This window comes from Parasteatoda tepidariorum, chromosome 4 (assembly GCF_043381705.1).
Source record: "Parasteatoda tepidariorum isolate YZ-2023 chromosome 4, CAS_Ptep_4.0, whole genome shotgun sequence".
NCBI classification, from domain to species: domain Eukaryota; kingdom Metazoa; phylum Arthropoda; class Arachnida; order Araneae; family Theridiidae; genus Parasteatoda; species Parasteatoda tepidariorum.
The window spans coordinates 22,108,417-22,129,877 of record NC_092207.1 but is presented as its reverse complement, the minus strand read 5'-3'; the positions used below and the strand labels follow the sequence as shown (position 1 = coordinate 22,129,877).

Sequence of the window (21,461 nt, the reverse complement as noted above, 5' to 3'; positions counted from 1 at the left end):
CTATAAATACCGTTTAAAACAGAGATAAATGAAGCGATCGTTAAGAAGGACGCAATCATATTCGCTGACGCCCATCTTTCTAATGAACATAACTTCTTTTTGAATGAAAAGAAAACGATTCTTTTTTCATGGCGCCAAATATCTCATTCGTTAATAATCATGGACGGTTAAGTTACGCTTGTTATAAGTAATCTGATTTAAATACGGAAGTTTTTTTATTTATTATTATTTATGTTAATAACTTCTTTTGTTTTATGTCAGAATTTTTGTGTCACAATCAGCCTTGAACTTCTAATCCTGAATCGATTTTAAAAACATTATTCGTGGCAAATCAGTGAGTCACATTCAATAAGGGTTCAGGGGTAAAATGTTGCATTGAAAATTTTGAAAGACGTTGAGATAATCCTTTTATGGGGAGCTATTAATACAAATCGGATTAAATCCATGTTGATAACCATTTGACGCAGAATCTTTATTTAAGGAAAATTTCATGCTTTTTTTAATTATTTTGTATTAATTTAGGTAAAAGAAGTTGAAAATATTGTATTTAGCATTTTAATAATTGATGATTATGAAATACAGCATAAAACACCAGTGTCTTTCGGTGAAATCTTCCAAATACGACTTTCTTCCAAACAATAATCTTTCAAATTCGCAGTTATTTAGATCTAAGAGAAACAGTTATTCACCATTAAAATATACTTAATTAACAAAATTAATTATTGATAATTTTTTAAATATGAACAAAAAAACTATTTTCAAACTACTTTTGTTTTTATTTAATATTTTAGCAGTAATATAATTCCGATAATCTAACAGGTATTTTTTAGTAACTATTAGGCTGTTATTTATAGTAGACAGTTAAATATATTTTAATTATATAGTTAATATATATAGTTAATATATATAGTCAAATATGTTTTTGCATAAAATTATAGCTTTAAAAAAATTTTGCATAAAAGGGACACCGTTGTCCCTAGGTTCGCAGCGACTTCATAATTTTAGGCGAGAAATATATATCTTTGGAATTATCCTCAGTTTACCGAATGAAATTTGATTTTTATGGGATCATATGAAAAATAAGCATTAGACGGTTTCGTTTTTGCCGTTCGTTATTTTGATTACATAGCAATGTTTCTTTCTTAACTATAATGCGGTTCCCTTACTGGCTGTTCCCCCATTAAATCCGATTAATTTTTAAAACTGAAAATTTACAGCAATTAAACTGAATTAATGTAAATTAACTAAAACTGAAGTTGTTGCTAACCAGAAAGATAAACAACTAACCCCATAAGTTTAAACTTACATTTACGATTAGTTTTCCTCTTTTAAGTGTTGATTATAGTAAATAGGAATTCCAGATTATGTAAAAAATAATAATAATAAATCAATAAATAAAAATAAAGAAACAAGCTTGAAATGACTTGAATTGCTTTTTTTTTCCTCTTAAAAAGACATAGTTTCGAAAGTCAGATTACAATAAAAAAAATTTTTAAACGTTCGGGATAAATTTTAATAAATTTAGTTAATTAACAGTTTTCATAGTATTGAAAATAAGTAAACAAATATTTAATATTAGAGCTTATAAAATTTTTTTGCTTTGTCTTCACTCAAATAGAGTCCTACATTTTTTTTCTCCAAAAAAAGTAATTTTTTTTTATCTCAAAAGTAAATGCAGGTAAGAAAACGGCTCAATTGAAAAGTAAAATAACCCATCCTATTTATTACGTGAAAGCAGCGCCCTCTGTTTGATGGAAACGAAGTTAGGAAGAGAGCCGGCGACTTTTCCTTCTTTCATTTCACTCTTTTTCGTCCCTCGGATGAAACGAGAACTTGTAAATAAGAAAAAGAGCATCTCTCTTTTCTTCGGATGTCGTCCCATAGGATGAGGTGATGCTTCTCTCCAATTCATCCATCCCTTCCTGGCTCATCCTCGCCATCAGCCTCACCTGTATTTGCCAGGGTATCGACTACAAATCGGGACCCAAAAATTACGAGGATTTCTTTAACCGCGGAGTCAAAGTGAGCTCGAAGACTTCTCGCGACAAACTTCCCAACCAAATCGAGAAATCGAAAGTTGATGTCCTGGGCTCTGTTCTAAAGAAACAGGTGGAGGCTTTGCGGAAGACGCAAAACAAGGAGCTGGAATTAGTGTTCCTTATTGACAGTTCGGCGTCTGTGGGTGCCGAGAATTTCTTCAATGAACTGAAATTTGTGAAAAAACTGTTGGCTGATTTCACAGTGGAGTACAATGCCACGCGGGTGTCAGTGATCACTTTCAGTTCTAAAAATCGGGTTGTCAAACATATTGACCACGTGAGCGAGGCGGATGTAAATAATCATAAGTGTGCTTTATTTGAGGAACAATTACCGACTATTACTTATCAAGGTGGAGGAACTTACACTCTCGGAGCCGTTCTCCAAGCTCAGGTATTTATTCAATTTTATCTATGCATGTATTATTGTGAATGTCAACATTCAAATAGTTGCTTTGGTCAATATCAAAATATTTGCAGGGATCTGTCCAGACATTTTGTAAAAGGTTTTGTTTTTGTAAAATTGTGAAAAAACTATTCATAATTTATGAATATAAAATAAGCGTTGAGTCACATTCTTTCAACCAGGGTCCCATTTTTGTGAAATTGTGCAAAAAGGGTCCTGTTATTGCAAAAATTTCGAAAAACCTTTTTAAGAAGTTTTTAAATTGTAAATAGATACAAGATTCTGCTCAGCAATTGCTGCTACTAAATTAGAGATGCAACATACAAATATTTGGTATTTAGCCTATACTGCTCAACACAGAATATTCATTTCAGACAAACCATGGAAACAAAGTCTCTTTTAAGGTGTTACGCATTAAGTAAACTTAAACAATTCTTAAATTTATAATATTTTATTTTGAAAATTGCCAGAAATGAATTTTTATTTAGTTACAAAAAAATAAAACGCGATTTAATATTAATAAGAATGCGGCCACGATGTTTGTAAAAGTAGAAATATTTTCTTAGATTACTACATTAGGAATTTAAACTTAGAAAACTGGGAAAACTTAGTTCGTTTCGAACCGTCTTTCTTTTTTTTTTCCCCGGGAAGAGTTTACTCGATTAACAAAACAATAATGAAGATAAACAAATTTGTGAAGGGTCCGATTAAAAGATAAATTATTTTGTTAAGGTTTCATGAAAGGATATATTAAGAAGGGTCAATCAAATTTTTTCATAACAGACCCCTGATTTGTTAAATATAATTTTTTCTCACTGTTACCTTCAAAATAAAAAATGACTAATTTCTCCTGTTAATGTCAACTTTCATTTAGTCTGGTGAATGTTCGAAATATTTGTAATAAGAGAAAAGGGAAATTAACAAAGAAAATCGATAAGTTTAATTCACTACACATAAACTGCAAACACGTGGAATCCGTATAATACAATAAAAATACAAAGAAAAGAAAAACATTTTTTACAGGAAGAAGAAGAAAAACTACCAAAAATAACAAATTTATTATCAAAATTCTTCAAAAAAAAAATCAGCTTATACTATTGTTATAATATATTTTTCTTTAGCTATATTAATACAATAATAGAAAACACCATAATTTGCGGATACAATAGTATGAGCTGAAGATAAGATAATATCTGTTTTTTTATTTTGTTTTCCGGTTTTTTAAAATTTTACAAGAATTTTGATAATAAATTTGTTGTTTTTGGGAGTTTGAATTCTTCTTCTTTAAAAAATATTTTTCCTTTATTTATATATGGGCATGATTAAGCGACTGCAATCATGCCGTTTTGCATGAAATTGTGGAGCCTTAACCTCCATGAACCCCCAGGCCCACAACGGGCTGTTGTGGCTTAAGTATAGCTTTGGCACTTAAAACTGGATTATGCTTGAACTGTTTTTATTTTATTTTCACACAAAAGTGACTTATATGTACACTGTGAACAAAATTATCGAATTTTGTAACTTTTTTATTAAATTCTGTGATATTTAAATCATATCTGATTGTTAGAGGATAAAAAATGTTTTTATGTTTGGTGGTTTACAAGCTAGTGTCTAAATCAGACAATTTTTTCTCAAATGTGCCCCAATCTATATTGTTCTGTTTTTTTCTTTCTTTTTTTTTACAAAAACATGCTATGTTTCAGGTTCGCGATGTACGCTTATATACATATTAATTTTCTACTAAATTTCACTTGAGTAGCCGAAACAGTGTTTGGAGAAAGAATGAAAAAAATATTTCCATTGAAATGCTTATTGTTTAAATGCTTTTTAACATCAATTAAGTTGAAAAGAAAATCAACATGATACTCACCAGTTGATTGATAAAATCTGATGTCTATAAATTATTTTGCAAAAACATTTTTGAAAGTTTAACTGATACTTTAGCTGATAATTTTAACAACTCAGATAGTCTTAGGCTTATATCTTTTTTTTCCTAAGTATGAAAAGATGCAGTTAAAAATAAATAAATAAAGTTACGTTAGCTAATATAAAATCATCACTGTTAATATCCAATATTTAAATATTTAATTATTAATATATTAAGAAAAGGAATACAGCATTATGGAAAATAATTTTAAAAAACGAGAAAAAAAATTTGCAAATTAATATAAATAATATAAAATAATTTATCCATGTAAATAATTTTATATCATTGAAAATAGTTTGAATAATTTAAGAAATATCAAGAAATTTCTGATATTCTTCATAGGTGTAAAAAATAAAAAGACGCTAATTTATTTTGTTCCAGTCATGCACAAAATTGAAAAAGAAATACTTACACAATTTTTTTTTGCTTTTCCTGGTGGCTTTACGATATTAGTTTAAGCAAAACTCGTTTTTTACAGTTAATAGCATTAAAATTATCAATTCCATCATGTAATTAATCCTATCTCATCAATTTACTATTACTATACTCGAGGCCAAACTCAGCCGCACAATTAAAAAACTAAGTGAGAGAACAAGAGATAGATTTTGAGGAAATTGGGCCTGTCAACTATTTTACTTTTCATCGCTAACCCTATCAACGTATTCAGAAAACTATTCGGAAATATATATATATGAAAACGGCTCAATTGAAAAGTAAAATAACCCATCCTATTTATTACGTGAAAGCAGCGCCCTCTGTTTGATGGAAACGAAGTTAGGAAGAGAGCCGGCGACTTTTCCTTCTTTCATTTCACTCTTTTTCGTCCCTCGGATGAAACGAGAACTTGTAAATAAGAAAAAGAGCATCTCTCTTTTCTTCGGATGTCGTCCCATAGGATGAGGTGATGCTTCTCTCCAATTCATCCATCCCTTCCTGGCTCATCCTCGCCATCAGCCTCACCTGTATTTGCCAGGGTATCGACTACAAATCGGGACCCAAAAATTACGAGGATTTCTTTAACCGCGGAGTCAAAGTGAGCTCGAAGACTTCTCGCGACAAACTTCCCAACCAAATCGAGAAATCGAAAGTTGATGTCCTGGGCTCTGTTCTAAAGAAACAGGTGGAGGCTTTGCGGAAGACGCAAAACAAGGAGCTGGAATTAGTGTTCCTTATTGACAGTTCGGCGTCTGTGGGTGCCGAGAATTTCTTCAATGAACTGAAATTTGTGAAAAAACTGTTGGCTGATTTCACAGTGGAGTACAATGCCACGCGGGTGTCAGTGATCACTTTCAGTTCTAAAAATCGGGTTGTCAAACATATTGACCACGTGAGCGAGGCGGATGTAAATAATCATAAGTGTGCTTTATTTGAGGAACAATTACCGACTATTACTTATCAAGGTGGAGGAACTTACACTCTCGGAGCCGTTCTCCAAGCTCAGGTATTTATTCAATTTTATCTATGCATGTATTATTGTGAATGTCAACATTCAAATAGTTGCTTTGGTCAATATCAAAATATTTGCAGGGATCTGTCCAGACATTTTGTAAAAGGTTTTGTTTTTGTAAAATTGTGAAAAAACTATTCATAATTTATGAATATAAAATAAGCGTTGAGTCACATTCTTTCAACCAGGGTCCCATTTTTGTGAAATTGTGCAAAAAGGGTCCTGTTATTGCAAAAATTTCGAAAAACCTTTTTAAGAAGTTTTTAAATTGTAAATAGATACAAGATTCTGCTCAGCAATTGCTGCTACTAAATTAGAGATGCAACATACAAATATTTGGTATTTAGCCTATACTGCTCAACACAGAATATTCATTTCAGACGAATAATGGAAACAAAATCACTCACATTTTTAATAATTTCAATTGACATATTTTAAATAACACAACTTAGTAATGTATCACTTTTAATGTGTTACGCATTAAGTAAACTTAAACAATTCTTAAATTTATAATATTTTATTTAAAAAATTGCCAGAAATTAATTTTTATTTACATAATATTCTATTAATTAATTTTATGAATAAATATAAATTGATCAATTATTTATTTACAAAAAAAAATATGATTTAATATTAATAAGAATGCGCACACGATGTTTGTAAAAGTAGAAATATTTTCTTAGAATACTACATTTGGAATTTAAACTTAGGGAAACTTAGTTTGTCTCGAACCGTCTTTCTCTCACCCCCTCCCCCGGAAAGGGCTTATTCGATTAAAAAAACAATAATGAAGATAAACAAATTTGTGAAGGGTCCGATTAAAAGAAAAATCATTTTGTGAAGGGTCCGTTTTTAAGTTAAAATATTTTGTGAAGGGTCCGTTTTTATGAAAAGATATTTTGTGAAGATTGTTAACGGACCCAAATTTCTTCTAAACAGACCCCTGAATACGCAAATGTCTATCGAGTGTCTATTGTGAAGGGTCCGATTAAAAGATAAATTATTTTGCGAAGGGACCGATTAAAAGATAAATTATTTTGTGAAGGGTCCGTTTTTATGATAAGATATTTTGTAAGGAGTCCGTTAACGGACCCAAATTTCTTCTAAACAGACCCCGGATAGTCGACCACCTGCACGAATTCACTTCTTCATGATTTAAAGGCACATAAGTGGGAATTGGCTGTGTTTTACAAACAGATGGATGTAATTCGTAGAAACATGTTAATTAGCAATTTAGCATAACTGTTGATTGGGCACCACTGTTAGTTTACAGTTACAACAGTTACAAAATATCGAAATAAAGCTCTTTTTAGTTTTATTAGTTTAGTTTTTTAGATTTCAATTGTTTAAATTTGGGACTTCTTTCTCGGTAAAGGCTTGTTATTTAGCATTGCTGTCAATTGCTAATTGCCTCCTATTCACCTCAATAATTTAGAAATATTGTAAAAAAATTTTATTGTTTTTCTTTGTATCTGATAAAGAATGCATAATTTAAATGTGAGATTTCTATCTTGGCAAAAACGTTATTAAGCGTAACTGTTAATTACGCCCCAGTACTCCCGATAAATTCCGATAATTTTAAATATTGAAATGAACATTTTTTAAGTTTTTCTATTTATCTGATCTAAAACTGAGTCTTCCCTCTTGTTAAGAATGTTTTTTCAGCATTATTGTCAATTTTAGGCTAATTACGCTCAATTTCATTGATAATTAAGAAATATCGGAATGAAACTTTTTTAGTTTTTCATTTTATATGATAATGAAAGCATGGTCTAAATTTAAAACTTCTATCTTAGTAAAAACGTTATTTAGCCCTACTGCCAATTCGGCCAATTGCCCCCTAATCACCCTGATAAACCGAGATAATTTCAAATATCGAAATGAGTCCTTCTTAATATTTCAATTTATCTCATAAAAAAACACAGGTTCTAAATTTGAGTTTTCCATTTTGGTAAAAACGTGTTATCACTGTCAATTTTTAGATATTACCTATAATTATATTGGTAGTTACAAATTATCAAAATTTAACTTTAAAGTTCCTTATAATCTTTTAAAAAATGCATGTTTCAAATTTGAGACTTCCTTCTTGGTCAAAACTTTTTATTTAGCATTACTGCCAATTTTAGGCTAATTACTCCTTATTACCCAGAGAATTACAAAATATCGAAGTAAAACTTTTTTTAAGACACTCTTTTTACCTGATAACGAGCACATGGTTCAAATTTGAGACTTCTATCCTCAGAAAAATGTTATTTAATGATACTGACATAGTCTAATTACCTGTAATAACTTCTATATACAGAGGTCTGTCCAGACATTTTGTGAAAGGTCCGGATTTTGTGAAATTGTGAAAAAAAATTACTCAAATTTTTTCAACCAGGATCCTGGTTTTATGAATTTGTGCAAATAGGGTCGGGTTATTGCAAAAAACTTTTTCAAGCAGTTTTTAAATTGTAAAGAGATACAAGATTATGCTCAGCACTGTAAAATTATAATTAAAAAAATTAAATTTTCAAAAATAAACAGCAATTGCTGCTTCTAAATTAGAGATGCAACATAAAAATATTTGGTATTTAGCTATACTGCTGAACGCAGAATATTCATTTCGGACGAATAATGGAAGAATCGTCTGCGAAGACAAGACTTAATTCGTTTACATCCATCTTTCTTGTTTTCTGCCCTGGGAAGGGTTTATTCAATTAACAAAACAATAACGAAAATAAACAAATTCGTAAAGGGTCCGATTAAAAGAAAAATCATTTTGTGAAGGGTCCGTTTGCATTAAAAGATATTTTGTGTGTTAATGGACCCAAATTTCTTCTAAACAGACCCCTGATATATCCCAATAGTTCGAATTCCAGCAATGGCTGGTCGATTCGAATTCCGCATCCGGCTAGCACCGACCATAGTGCTGACGTAAAATATCCTCAGTGGTAAACGGATCATGGGTCAGAGTCCCTTTGTCGTCAGATTAAGCATCGGAGGTTTTTGTGATTTTCCTCTCCATGTAACGCAAATGCGGGTTAGTTCTATCGGAAAGTTCTCCACGAAGGCAAATTTCTCCCACTACTTGATCCAGAAGTTCCCTTGTCCTCTGTGTTGGATTCAAAATTACCAGCTTACATAGCTGAACACTTTTAATCATAAACCGAAAATTGGGTCTGCTGTTCAACGACGGTTTATAAAATAAAATAAAGTATGTACCCCAATAATTATAAAATATTGAAATGAATTTTTTTATTCATAAAGGGCTAAGTTCAGAGTTGTAAGTGAAAAATTATAATAATAAAATCGTTCAACATCCACCCTACTGAATGATTATATTCGCTAGTGTTAGTGCGAAATAATATTTAACAAACATTTTTGTACACTTATCCATTACCTATGTGAAAGTTGTCATTGTCGTGGAAATGTTGATAATACAAGTAGTGTAATTTATATGATGATAATACTAATAAATACAAATTGTGTTTCAAATTTTTTTAAAAAATGAGCCTAAACGCTCTTTTTATTACTAAAGAAATTGTGTAACAGTTTTTCAACGTTTCTCACATTAACATCGACTGATACGACTGAACTCATTACTACTCAAATTGAGCATAAAAGAAAGGGTGTTTTGCAACTTTTCTTTTATACTTCGTGATCTAAGTGTAATCTAACACTTCTTCATTTTCGTGTGAAGATTGTGAGTCACTCTGCAACAATAGGCATTTCTTAAATTTCTGAGAGAATATTTCAAATGTTTATATTATTGATTTTTTTTCCATCAATAAATTGTTTTTGATGATCAAATAGTTTGCACTAAATGATTTTAGTTTGTTAATTTCACTAAAATTCCTAGAAATTTACGCTATTGGAAATTTTAGAATGCGCATTGTTCCGGATCAAATAACGATGAAAAGTCCTGGCACTGAGGAAATTGGTACGCATATTTACTGAACAATGTTACGGAACAAAAAATCCGATATACCATTATTTTTACAGTAATTATTACCGCAAAATACCTGAATCACTCTAATTAAATCAATACTGTAAAATTCCCGTCATATTATTTTATGGTTAAAAATGGTTTTTACATGCATTGTAAAAAATTCCGGTTCAAATCGCGATGAAAAGTCATGGCTCTCAGGAAATTGGTACGCATATTTACTGGACAATGTTATGGAACAAAAAATCCGATATACCGTTATTTTTACAGTAATTATTACCGCAAAATACCTGAATCACTCTAATTAAATAAATATTACTGTAGAATTTACGGCATATTATTTTATGGTAAAAATGGATTTTACACGCAAAAAAAAATGAAAATTTGATGATGCTCCTAAAGATTTGAGCCGGAATTTTTCCCAGCGTGTTAAACTATAACATGGCTAAAATTAGCATCAACATTAATTAGGTGAAATGAACCACATTATCATTCTAATTTCGTTACACGGTACTATGATTCGTCATGGGTCAATTTATAACCGAATTAAAGGCTGCATTACGGTTTCAAGTACGAATGTTATGTATTACTTTGAACGGATTTTCCAGATATTGTAGTGGTGTTTTATTGCATTTTGATGTCGAGAAAAAAACACGAAAGATGCGTTACTTTGTCCAATATTTTGCGTACTTTTTCGTATTTCATTGATGTAAACCAATCAAAAATATGAAAAATATAGCAACTGAATATAGCAACTATAAGCAAAAATATAGCAACTGAAAGCATTGCTCAACCTTTTACTCAATCTGACAGTTGACTCACCGAATTGAAGTCATCTTCTTACTATAATCTTTGCTTTTCTGTTATTTTTAATGAGTTTCAATATTAATTTTAGAGGAAAAAATTTGATTGGAAAAATCTGTTTTGGGATCCCCTCAAGAATGATAGTATTATCGAAAAAAGAATGTTTTTAGTATTTATTACATTTATTTCACACTATTAATATTTAATTTTATCATAGATATATTACAAAACCACGTAACTAAAAGAGAAAATGCAAATTTTTGAACCAGAAACAAAAATGACTGAACTTGTTCGTAACCTTTATGTAGCCACTAGGTCAATGTTTGACATTTCGCTCATTTAGACAAGTCAATGGTGTTTTAAACCTTGATGGGGTTATAAAAACTCCAGCTAATAAAAATAAATATAACGTTAAAAGTATAAAAAAGTTAGACATTCCCGCTACAGTCCGTTTTGGGTCAGGGGGTCATGGAGTTCAAAACTTCATAATTTCAAGACCAACAGTATGATTGTGTCAATGCGGCATGGCACACAACGCCGCCTTTATTTCCCAAGTAAGCTGGAACCCATCGATCTGACTCTAAGTGGGATTACAGTAGCCAGAGAATCGAACCCTAGACCTTGAGAATGACAATTCAATACCTTTAACCATTGAGCCAACGCGGTTCAAGTTTAACATTTTGCTATTTTAAAACTAATAACACAAAAGAGTTTAGAATGATTTGCTGCTTTACTACATTCAGTTATGAGTATTCATTATATCGGTTTTTTTTAAAAAAGCAGACAAATTTGACATACATTTTCGCATTTCTCTCGCTTGCAGCAATAAAGTTTTAGTGGTATTTTCATCACATGCCTGTAATTTTTTTATCTTAATAATAGACGATGAAAAACTATGTAACTTCAATTTTATCATTGTGCAGGCATCGGTACACGGATGATCATTCCTTTAAGACTCTTTGTCAAATACCAAATAGTCAGTATAAACAAAGGCTAACTTAAGCAATAATAAAGAGCAGTAGAACAAGATCAAGTAAAGAAGCAGACGATATTTTTAGAACAGATTTAGATTTGACTAAAATAAGCCGAGTTTTTTGGAAAAGAATTGTAGTAAGCCCGTTACGGCGGAAAAGAAAGACATAATTTTTGTTGAGAAATGTGGACTACCCGTTACAGTAAGTGGAATGAGTTTTAACTTTTATCATCACTTAAACAACTTTCTGCAGTTTTTTTTCTTTTTTTAAGTTTTTATGACTTTTTCAAAAAAAATCGTCTGAAGTGATCGAATTGTTAGTCTTAGTTAGAAATGATGAAAAACTTTCTAATAGATAAATAAATGTCCTTTTTTACATTGATAGTATCTTAACACTCTGTACTGCCCCTCTCCCTATAAAATAGGTGCAAGGATAATTGCTTCATTTAAACCACTGACTTCTTTTTCTCATAAAAAAAGGAACAAGGATGACCATCCTATTGATAATCTCATACAGAATTCCCTTTCTCTTCTATAAAAAGGGAGAGAAGATAATTCCAGTTGACCAGAAGCCACACCCCCCTCCCTCAAAAAACAGTCATTCTGAAATTTCCAAAATAAATGTTCAGTAAATAAATAATAATAGTTTCCTGTATTCATAAGACCTTTTAAGGATTTGTTATATAAATCCGATGTTTCATTATCCTCTGGGTGGACTTAAAAATCATAAACCCATAGAGATGAACGCTTAAAGGCACTATTCTGAAAAGCTCACCATTTTGAATTGCGAAACACTGTTTTCAACCTCGGAAAGTGAGATCTGCTTTTACCATCGTAGTAATTTGTGAGTTAAAAAAAATATTTGAAATACTATATATATAATTATTTTTCTACTGAAATGAATTTGATATTTGATTACTTCTTTTTTGCCAATTATTTATGTTAAAAATAGTTTTCTCAGTAGAAGTTAATATATTTAGCCCCAAGGTCAAGGAAATTAATCTTGCTTTTTCATTTCTTTCTGTATTTAGTTTGCTTAAATTCTATTGAAACTGAATCAGTGATTATGTATAACAATGAAACTGAAAGGCATAATTTTAATCATTTAGCTAATTTTAATTTTATTTTATTTTAGGGAGCATGTCATATTAAATTTAACGATAATATTTTTAAAATTTTAAGAACAATTATACGTTCTATGTTCGATTCATAAAAAGTGGTTAAATACCAAATATTTGTATGTTGCATCTCTAATTTAGTAGCAGCAATTGTTGAGTAGAATTTTGTGCAGTTTTTCACAAAGTGTGGTACGCGTACCCCCAGGGGTACGGAAACAGTTCAGCGGGGGTACGCGTTCTTATGCGAAATATCTTGCAACAAATGAAAATTTCAAAAATTTATATTTAAAAACAAAGCCAGCCATGAAAATTTACGATTGTGTATTTCTCTATTGACTTTTTTTTGCAGAGTTAACAATTAATAATTAGTGGTGTCAACAGCCAGCTATGATTTTTAACTTTTGTGCAATTTTTTTATAGTAAAATATACATTAATTTTTTATTGGTGGTACACAGCATCGCGAAACATTTAGAAAGGGTACGCAAATGTCATAAGTTTGGGAAACACTTCCCAAATGGAATATAAACTTAAATAATTTACGATATTTAAAATATCTTATCTGAAAGTTCGAAAAATAGATTTGTGTAACAATTATTATTAAAAAAAATGAGTTATATTACTCTCGCATTCAGGAAAATTATATGTAAAAATAAGATTTGACTCAAATTTCAATCAAAAACTAGTTTGTTAAGTTCATGGAAACTTATCTTTTTAAACAGCTCCTATTTTGTTATTTTTTTTATTGGATTTAAATAAAATAAACAGTCAACTAATCGGAGAAGAAAATCAACTCCATCGATACTTTCGATCTGTTAATTTGGGTTAAAATAAAAATAAAATGTTATTCAAGTTTGCCCTGTCTAGTTGTTTTGTTTATCATATTTTTAAAAATATTCAAATCTCTTTGTATTTTGATTAAGAATCCTCCAATGTGATTACACGGCATGCTTTTTTTAAATAAATGTATCTTGTTTTCAACACATTGGGAAAATGCGACAACCATTTTTAATTACGATACCCAAATGATAGTTAAAATAAGTTAATTGTTCGCCTAAATTTTTTCTAAACGACAATTTCCTTAGGTATCAAATGATACAAAAATTTCATTCATTTTTTATGCTTGTATCAGAATTTTCGTAATTCAAAATTTCAGTTTTAAATTTATGTTTTTTGAAAGAAGATTTCAAATTTTTTTCTGCTTTGTTTATATTTTATTTTATAACAGTCGTTTAACAGTCTACCCAATTTTGATTTTACGACTACTAGTGTTCAACTCCGTAGCCTTGTAATTTTGAACCCAATACAGAAGACAAGGGAACTCCTGGATCAAGTTATAAGAGAAATTTCCCTTCGTGGAGGACTTTTTGATGGAACTAACCCGCATTTGCATTATATGGAGAGGAAAACCACGTAAACCTCCTACGGTTAGCCAGACGACACAGAAACTCTAACCCATGATCCGTCTACCACTGGGGATATTTTACGCCCGCTCTGTGGTCGGTGCGAGCCGGGTGCGGAATTCGAATCGACCAGCCATTGGTGGGATTCGAACCCGCTTCACCTCATTAGAAGACGAACACTCTATCCCCTGAGCCACCACGGCTTTGCTTTGTTTACAAAAAAAAGTTAGCGCCACAACAAAATAAAATAAAATTTTGGAATTTATTAATATTATCAAATACGAAAGAAAAGAAAATGTGCCAACCGCCCTCTCTTTTAACACCTCTTCATTGAATAAAACAATAGAATACAGTTAGAGTAAAAACTCTTAGAATAAAAACTCTTAGAATAAAAACTTAAAGAATCTCTCAGAATTAACTCTTAGAATAAAAACTTTAACTTTGACTGCGAGATGCTATAACTAAACACTGGAGCATCTATCTAAAGAAAGGTCGTGATCATGTCCCATATATCAGGAGGTTTGGGAACATTTCTTTCACTCTTAGTTCGGGACTTCGTGTTTGTCGCTTTAACCTCAAAGTGTATCAACACTTAATAAGTATTAAAAATAAATGACCCGATAAAATCGCACTATAAATGATTTATCTGTATGCTTTTATAACCTCGGCAATTTTCACTTCTTTTGTAAGATCGTTTGAGCATGGAGTTGTTTTTAACGTTTGCTTAATACTGCGTAAGTTGGTTCTTATAAGCTGTAATGCTAAATATCGCCTGATTCACGCATGCGTAGATGTTTTGACTGAATTTTTTGTATTTACGTTACTTAAAAAATATTTTGTTCTTAAGTTTGACGTTTTCGTTATTAAGATGTTTATTTTCTTTTACTTTTGTAAATAAAAAAGTTCTTTCGATGATTTGTAATAAGAAATAAAAATAAAATAAAAATTTTAAATTTTGTTCTTTTTTATTTACGTTCATTAGCGTCAGTGTTACTGATAATAGGTGCTACTAGAATGGTGGTAAAAGGTATCGAATATACTAATATATAGTATGCACCTAATATAGGTATTGTGGTAATAGGTTTCTTATGGCCTTTCGAAACGAATAAATATTATTAATTTTTGTCGACTCTGAGTCTTAAATTTGTTTAGCTTATACTGTACAACTTTAAACTTGAATAAGTACTAATTAGTTGATTAAAAATATTTGAATGCTTTTTTTTAAAGTGATTAAAGAAATATTTTTAATTGATATTTAATGTTTAAAATTTTAAGTGTGAGATTCAACTCGTTAATTTTATGAATTTTTTAAAAAGTAAATGATATTGAACTGAATAAAATCACTGTGTATTATTTAAGTTCCGAAATAAATTAGCGCAATTTAATGATTCCAATTTCAAATCTATATACTTATCAAAAAGGTTTGTCTTGCAATTCTAGGAATGTATTTAAAGGGGAAAACATTTATCGTGAAGTTCTAATCAAAATAGACCAAAGACACTTGGTTTGTTAAATCGTATGAAAAGGTTCCATCGGTTTATATTTATTATTAAAAAGATGATGACTTTAATGTGTTTAACACTTCTAAATTACTTTTAATTGGTTTAAATGCGGGAATAAAAATATTTAAAAAAATACATTTTACAGGAGAAAATATTGTTTAGGAAAATAAAATTAATTATTTTTTTAATTGCATTTTGTGTACTACATATTGTCAAATAATATATATTTTCAAATTAAATAATTCATAGTGATTTTTAAATATTGAAATTTGAAATCTTTAACTTATTTTGAAATAAATAACTAAGAAGATATTTGTTAATAAATTTAGAAAAATATGCTTTGACTAAAACTCATTATTTGAATACATTATAATTTTGTCATTCGAATGTCATCATAAGTTTACACGGAGAAAGCCGTACATATTACCGTACTGTGTGGTTATGAAATTCCTGGTATCCATAATTCTTGTTATTATAATAAAAATATACGGTATTAAATCTATTCATGCTGTAATTTTTCCAATGACATAAAAACTACTTATCGTAAATTCTAGGTTTTTAAAATTATAATTCTTATTACCACACATTTAGTAAAAAAAAAAAAAATGAAAATCAAATTAAAGAAAATCAATGGTTTTTATGCCATGCTCTGAGGCTCCTTGATAAAATAACCAAATTTTACCACAATTACCAAATTTTATCACATAATATAAAACCACATTTTATAGTTAATTTTATTAAAATCATTATCTAAGCGCTTCGGCAAAAAATAACCAAGGTTTTTGGTGTTCCCATAGAGCCAGAAACGCGGTAAATTTTACCATATTCTGGTAGCTTTTACCATACTTTTTGTCAGTGTTCTAAGGTCGAAAACTGTATTTTTACTTACATAATTTTATTGCTAATTTTTATTCATAAAACTTCTGTTGAGTAATGCTGAAATAACTGCATTACAAGTTTTTATATTAGTAAAAACACTCACTTTCTTTTTACATTCTTTTACTACTCTTTCAAAACATTCTTTTTATTTTATCATCACCTCTCTCCTCTCAGAATCCTCCACAATAGCATCTTTGTAATCATTTTTGTTCCTTGAAACAGTTTATTACATTAAAATAAAAAATTATTCAATTAAATTATCTGAACGTATTAATACGTAATTGGTTCCACATATTTAATTTCTGATTCTTTTGTGATATAACTTAAAACTAATAAATTTGCTCCGTTACCACTGCAACTTCATTCTTAAGCTTGATTTTGAAATTCCTGCTTTATCTATTGGACACACTATTTTATCTACTGATCACTATTGTTTTATCTATTGGTCACTACGCTATTGGACTCACTATTTTTGACCAAAGAAATTATTTGGCACTTGGGTGAAATATTTATTCTTATTATTGTTTTAGAATTTTGATTAGTTATTTTGCATTCATTATATGAGCTACCTTGAGACTGAACAGTTTTACATAAAATTTATTTTAAAAATAAAGGAAGCTTTATAAAAAATGAAATACAACAGATTAACCGTTTAATAAAAAGATAATGAAAACAGCCAGGGGTCTGTTTAGAAGAAATTTGGGTCCGTTAACGGATCCTTCACAAAATATCTTTTCATAAAAACGGACCCTTCACAAAATATTTTAACTTGAAAACGGACCCTTCACAAAATGATTTTTCTTTTAATCGGACCCTTCACAAATTTGTTTATCTTCATTATTGTTTTTTTAATCGAATAAACCCTTCCCAGGGCAGAAAACAAGATGGATGTAAACGAATTAAGTTTTGTCTTCCGCAGACGATTCTTCCATTATTCGTCCGAAATTAATATTCTGCGTTCAGCGCTAAATACCAAATATTTGTATGTTGCATCTCTAATTTAGAAGCAGCGATTGCTGTTTATTTTTGAAAATTTAATTTTTTTATTATAATTTTACAGTCCTGAGCATAATCTTGTATCTATTTACAATTTAGAAACTCCTTGAAAAAGTTTTTTGCTATAACCGGACCCTATTCGCACAAATTCATAAAAGCGGACCCTTGTTGAAAGAATGTGAGTAATTTTTTCACAATTTCACGAAAACCGGACCCTTCACTAAATGTCTGGACAGACCCCTGACAGCTGAAATGGCAAAATAATTTAAATATGAATAGTGTAATAGTTAAAACAAGTTGAAGATAACTTCAAAAAATGCTTATTAAATATGTCTAAAATCGAAATAAAAATACTTTTAAATGAAAGAGAAATATATAAAATAACGTTTAAATACCGTCATAATAATCATTAGTTTGAAGCTGATGAAGTCCATGATTTCCTTATCCTTGTTAATTAAGGATCCTATTATTAAATTTTTCTGGCTTATAAGAATGCATCAACAACAATGAGAAACTCAGTTATAGACCATAATCTTTTTGTGTTGTTTGTGGATATATGATTTCTTTTTCCTTTTATTTTTCGACGTTGATTTAAAAAAAAAATTATCGAAAAAAGCAATTTATGAAAAGCTTGTCAGAACAAATAATTTTCTCTAACTATAGATTGGATCTGGTTATTTGAATATTGATTTGATTATTAAAATCTGATGATTTTAAATTAAAATGGCTTTCCGTTTCGAATTTAAACCTGTTTGATCGCTCCGACATATTTTTATCATGCTCAAAAGGTGTAAATCTAACTTTAATTTGAAGATACGTTTTTATTTCAATTCTGAATTTTATCTGTTAAATATTCATCTTTTTGCTGGATAATATTAATTACTTTTCATCAACAATTCTGAAAAGATTCGGCAAGGATGGTATGATAAAAAAACAAACCTTGAACGCCATATCTCTTTAAATTAAAAATAATCTTCCATTTCTCCAAAAAAGTAAGACGACAAAGAAATTACTTATAAAGAAAAACATACTTTGTTTTCTACAGAGTTCTCTTAATAAATCCCTTCCAAGAATTGCTACAGTAGAAGCTTAAATGAAAAAGAAAGGTTTCTAAGGCGCCAGGATAATTTTTATCTCTTTTTTGAATCGTAATCGGATCCACCTTCGTAAGATCCATCAACTGATTTAATGAGGCTATTAACGTCAAATATTAGTTTCTTTTAATTAGATCCAATGTTCGGCATCAAATGTTGCAAAAAACGATCTTCATATTCCATAAGGTTTTATTAATTTGAATGTCGCGTTCTGTTAGCAATAGAGTAATTGATATCAGGATATTCAGCAATTACTCTGCCATACATTTACATGTTTGACACAAATCTGCTATATTTCAGTTGTGAGTGAAAAGCGAGGATGGAAGTTATAACTGATTCAACCTTATCATTCATATTTGTGTCTTGCATTACTCGGAATTTGATATAACCGTTAATTGCTATTCTTTATTTTTGAAATGTCGGCGTCTCGTTCTTGCAATACTTTTCTGACACAATATTCCTTTATAGATAATATTCAATCTCATTAAAATAATTATAATCTTAGTGTAAATATTGTATTAGAAAGATCAAATCACTGTTAAAGAAACGAAAAACACGTTAAGCATTAAGTAAAAATGACTACTTTTATATGTAACAGCTATTTTGTATCTGTTAAAGCTATTCAGAGCGTTGCTTGTTAATTTTAAAGGTGTGATGCAAAATTCGAATCCAAACATGATACTGTTTTGGATAATTGAAATTTTTTGTTTCATCCAAATTGTCTCTTATGACTGTTTGAAAAGTTTTGCATAAAAATAAACGCAATGAAAATTAGGCATTCTAACGCCTTTCTTTTATTGTATAATAGAATTGTGATAGGTATCCTATTACAAAGTTACTAACAAAACAATTGAAAATGCAACTGACTCATTTACTTCATTTATATAAAACCTATAAAAACGTTGTCGATAGATCTATTCCACTGTTCAAGAACGTTGATAGTGAATCAGTTTCCCCGTTAAGTCGTTAACATGTACCTACTAATACCGATCGATGTTACTGTAAAAGCTTCGAAATCTTGTAAAGTCAAGGTTTTCCCCGGTAAAACCCATCTTTTCCTAAAGTGGTTTAGTCAAGTTCGAAGTATGTTTTAATATGATTCCATTTCGAACTTTTACCCAGCCTTTACTGTAAAACCTGGGAGTTACCAACTCCTTCTGGTGATAGGATTCCTGGGTTTTACTCCCAAGGCTTGGTAAAAGGACAAAATAGAATTGTATTAAAGCATACTTTGAACCTTTACCAAGCCTCTTTGGTGCAAGCTGCAAATAAAACCGCTCCGGTTTTATAGGTAAAACATAGGATTTACCAGATTTTGAACTTTTACCATAACGTCAATATGAACTAGCAAAATGTGTATTGAAGCTGAAGTCGATTACTTTGGAAAAGATGGAGACCTCCATATATGTAAACCGCGTAAAGTGAAGCATGATTTAGTTTTCGAACGAACTCTGTTTTTCTATGAGGTGTTGTTTTATCTTTTCTGTTATTTATTAAACCGCAAGTTTTTAAATTGATTTTATTATCTGAGCAAAGAGAAGAAAGTTTGTGGAACCAAGTCAATTTAAGATAGATGAGATGATAGTTTAAAATGCAATATCATTTATTCTATGAAATATTAATCATCCTCGCAAAGCAAGTTTATTCTCATTCATGTAGTTAAATCTCTTCCTATCCGTTCCCGTCAAAATGACTGGATGAAATTTCGCTCCATATCGTGCCCGTGATATTTCCGGGCTGGAGTGCTCAAAAATGACACTCCAAAAGAAAGATTAAAACAATATATTTCTTATGCCCATATTCATGCTTTATTTCTCAATCTATACACTAGATGGCAGTGGAAAACTATTTTTAATGTGCTTAAAAAGACAGTAAGTTTATTTTAAACTAGATACAGCACTCAAGCATCTAAGCTGAATATTAATCCAAAAATGAATACATATATTGTACACAAACTTGGTTCTATATAATTTTCTTGAAAAAATAGGCACTTTTATTACCCTTTTCTTCACAAAATTATGCGACCATTAAAGGTTTAAATAAGTTAGGAATCTTCTTAGCTCTATGAGCGCTACGCTTATTTTTAAGGTAATTCTCAGAAGGGCACGCTTGCTTAAACCGACCGTGACGATTGCGTGTGACTGCTCGCATTCCAATGTTTGAAAGCTGCGTAATTAAAGTACAAAGTCTCTAAATTTCACACATAAAGAAAGAATTTCTAAATATCTTAATTTCACAGATATTTTTCTAAATATCTGCGAAAGGATTAATTATTTTTATCACTTCCTTCTTTTTAACTTTGGCGAATTGAAATCGATAATGATTCATGAAAATTTTCTTTATTTGTCTAAGATATTGAAGGGCACTTTTAGAGATTTCTAATTATAGAGGGGGCATATACTCTCCTCTCGCCAATTACGGCCTTGGACAAAGCGATGAGAAGCGTACTATTAACAGATATAAATACTAAAAATTTGATATTTAATAAATGAAAATTGAAAATTTTAAATTAAATTTTCAGTGATTGCTTTAGAACAACGTAATTTTTTTTTAGTTTTCGATTTCGTATTTTACACCGTTAGTCACCGATGACTGACCTTTACTCACTTGACCTGTAAAAAATCGGACGAATCACGTGAGTTTTAAGTCTATCTGACAAAAAGTATCGGATCTAAACTATCTGTGCAAGATGTATCTGGTTTGAACCCTTTGCACTAATACAGGCACTAAATCATTTAAAATACACTATTTTTATATAATATTTTAAAATTCTTAAAATAATGTGGTTACTAATTATTAAGGTATAATTTTTTTAATTTTAGACTAATTACTGTGGATGGCGCTTTAGTGGCGACATGGGAGTGCAAAGGGTTAAGTAAATCTGTGCAAAACGATTTGAATATCTCTTTTAAAATAGTAATTATAATAATAATAAACAACGATCTAATTT

The 21,461-nt window shown here is 30.1% G+C and overlaps 1 protein-coding gene across 2 annotated transcripts in view; it reads left to right on the top strand.

Moving 5' to 3' along the window:
- The first annotated feature begins 5,179 nt into the window (after window positions 1-5,179).
- Window positions 5,180-21,461, top strand: part of LOC107450057 (sushi, von Willebrand factor type A, EGF and pentraxin domain-containing protein 1) — a 107,564-nt gene continuing 91,282 nt past the window's right edge. The window contains exon 1 of one of the 2 annotated variants that reach the window (XR_011636554.1): window positions 5,180-5,810. Coding sequence is in view for 1 of the 2 variants with exons in the window: in XM_043039731.2 (XP_042895665.1) it covers window positions 5,274-5,810 (537 nt within the window). In the remaining variant the exon portion in view is untranslated. The remainder of the gene's footprint in view (window positions 5,811-21,461) is intronic. The other variant, XM_043039731.2, reaches the window with a different exon arrangement.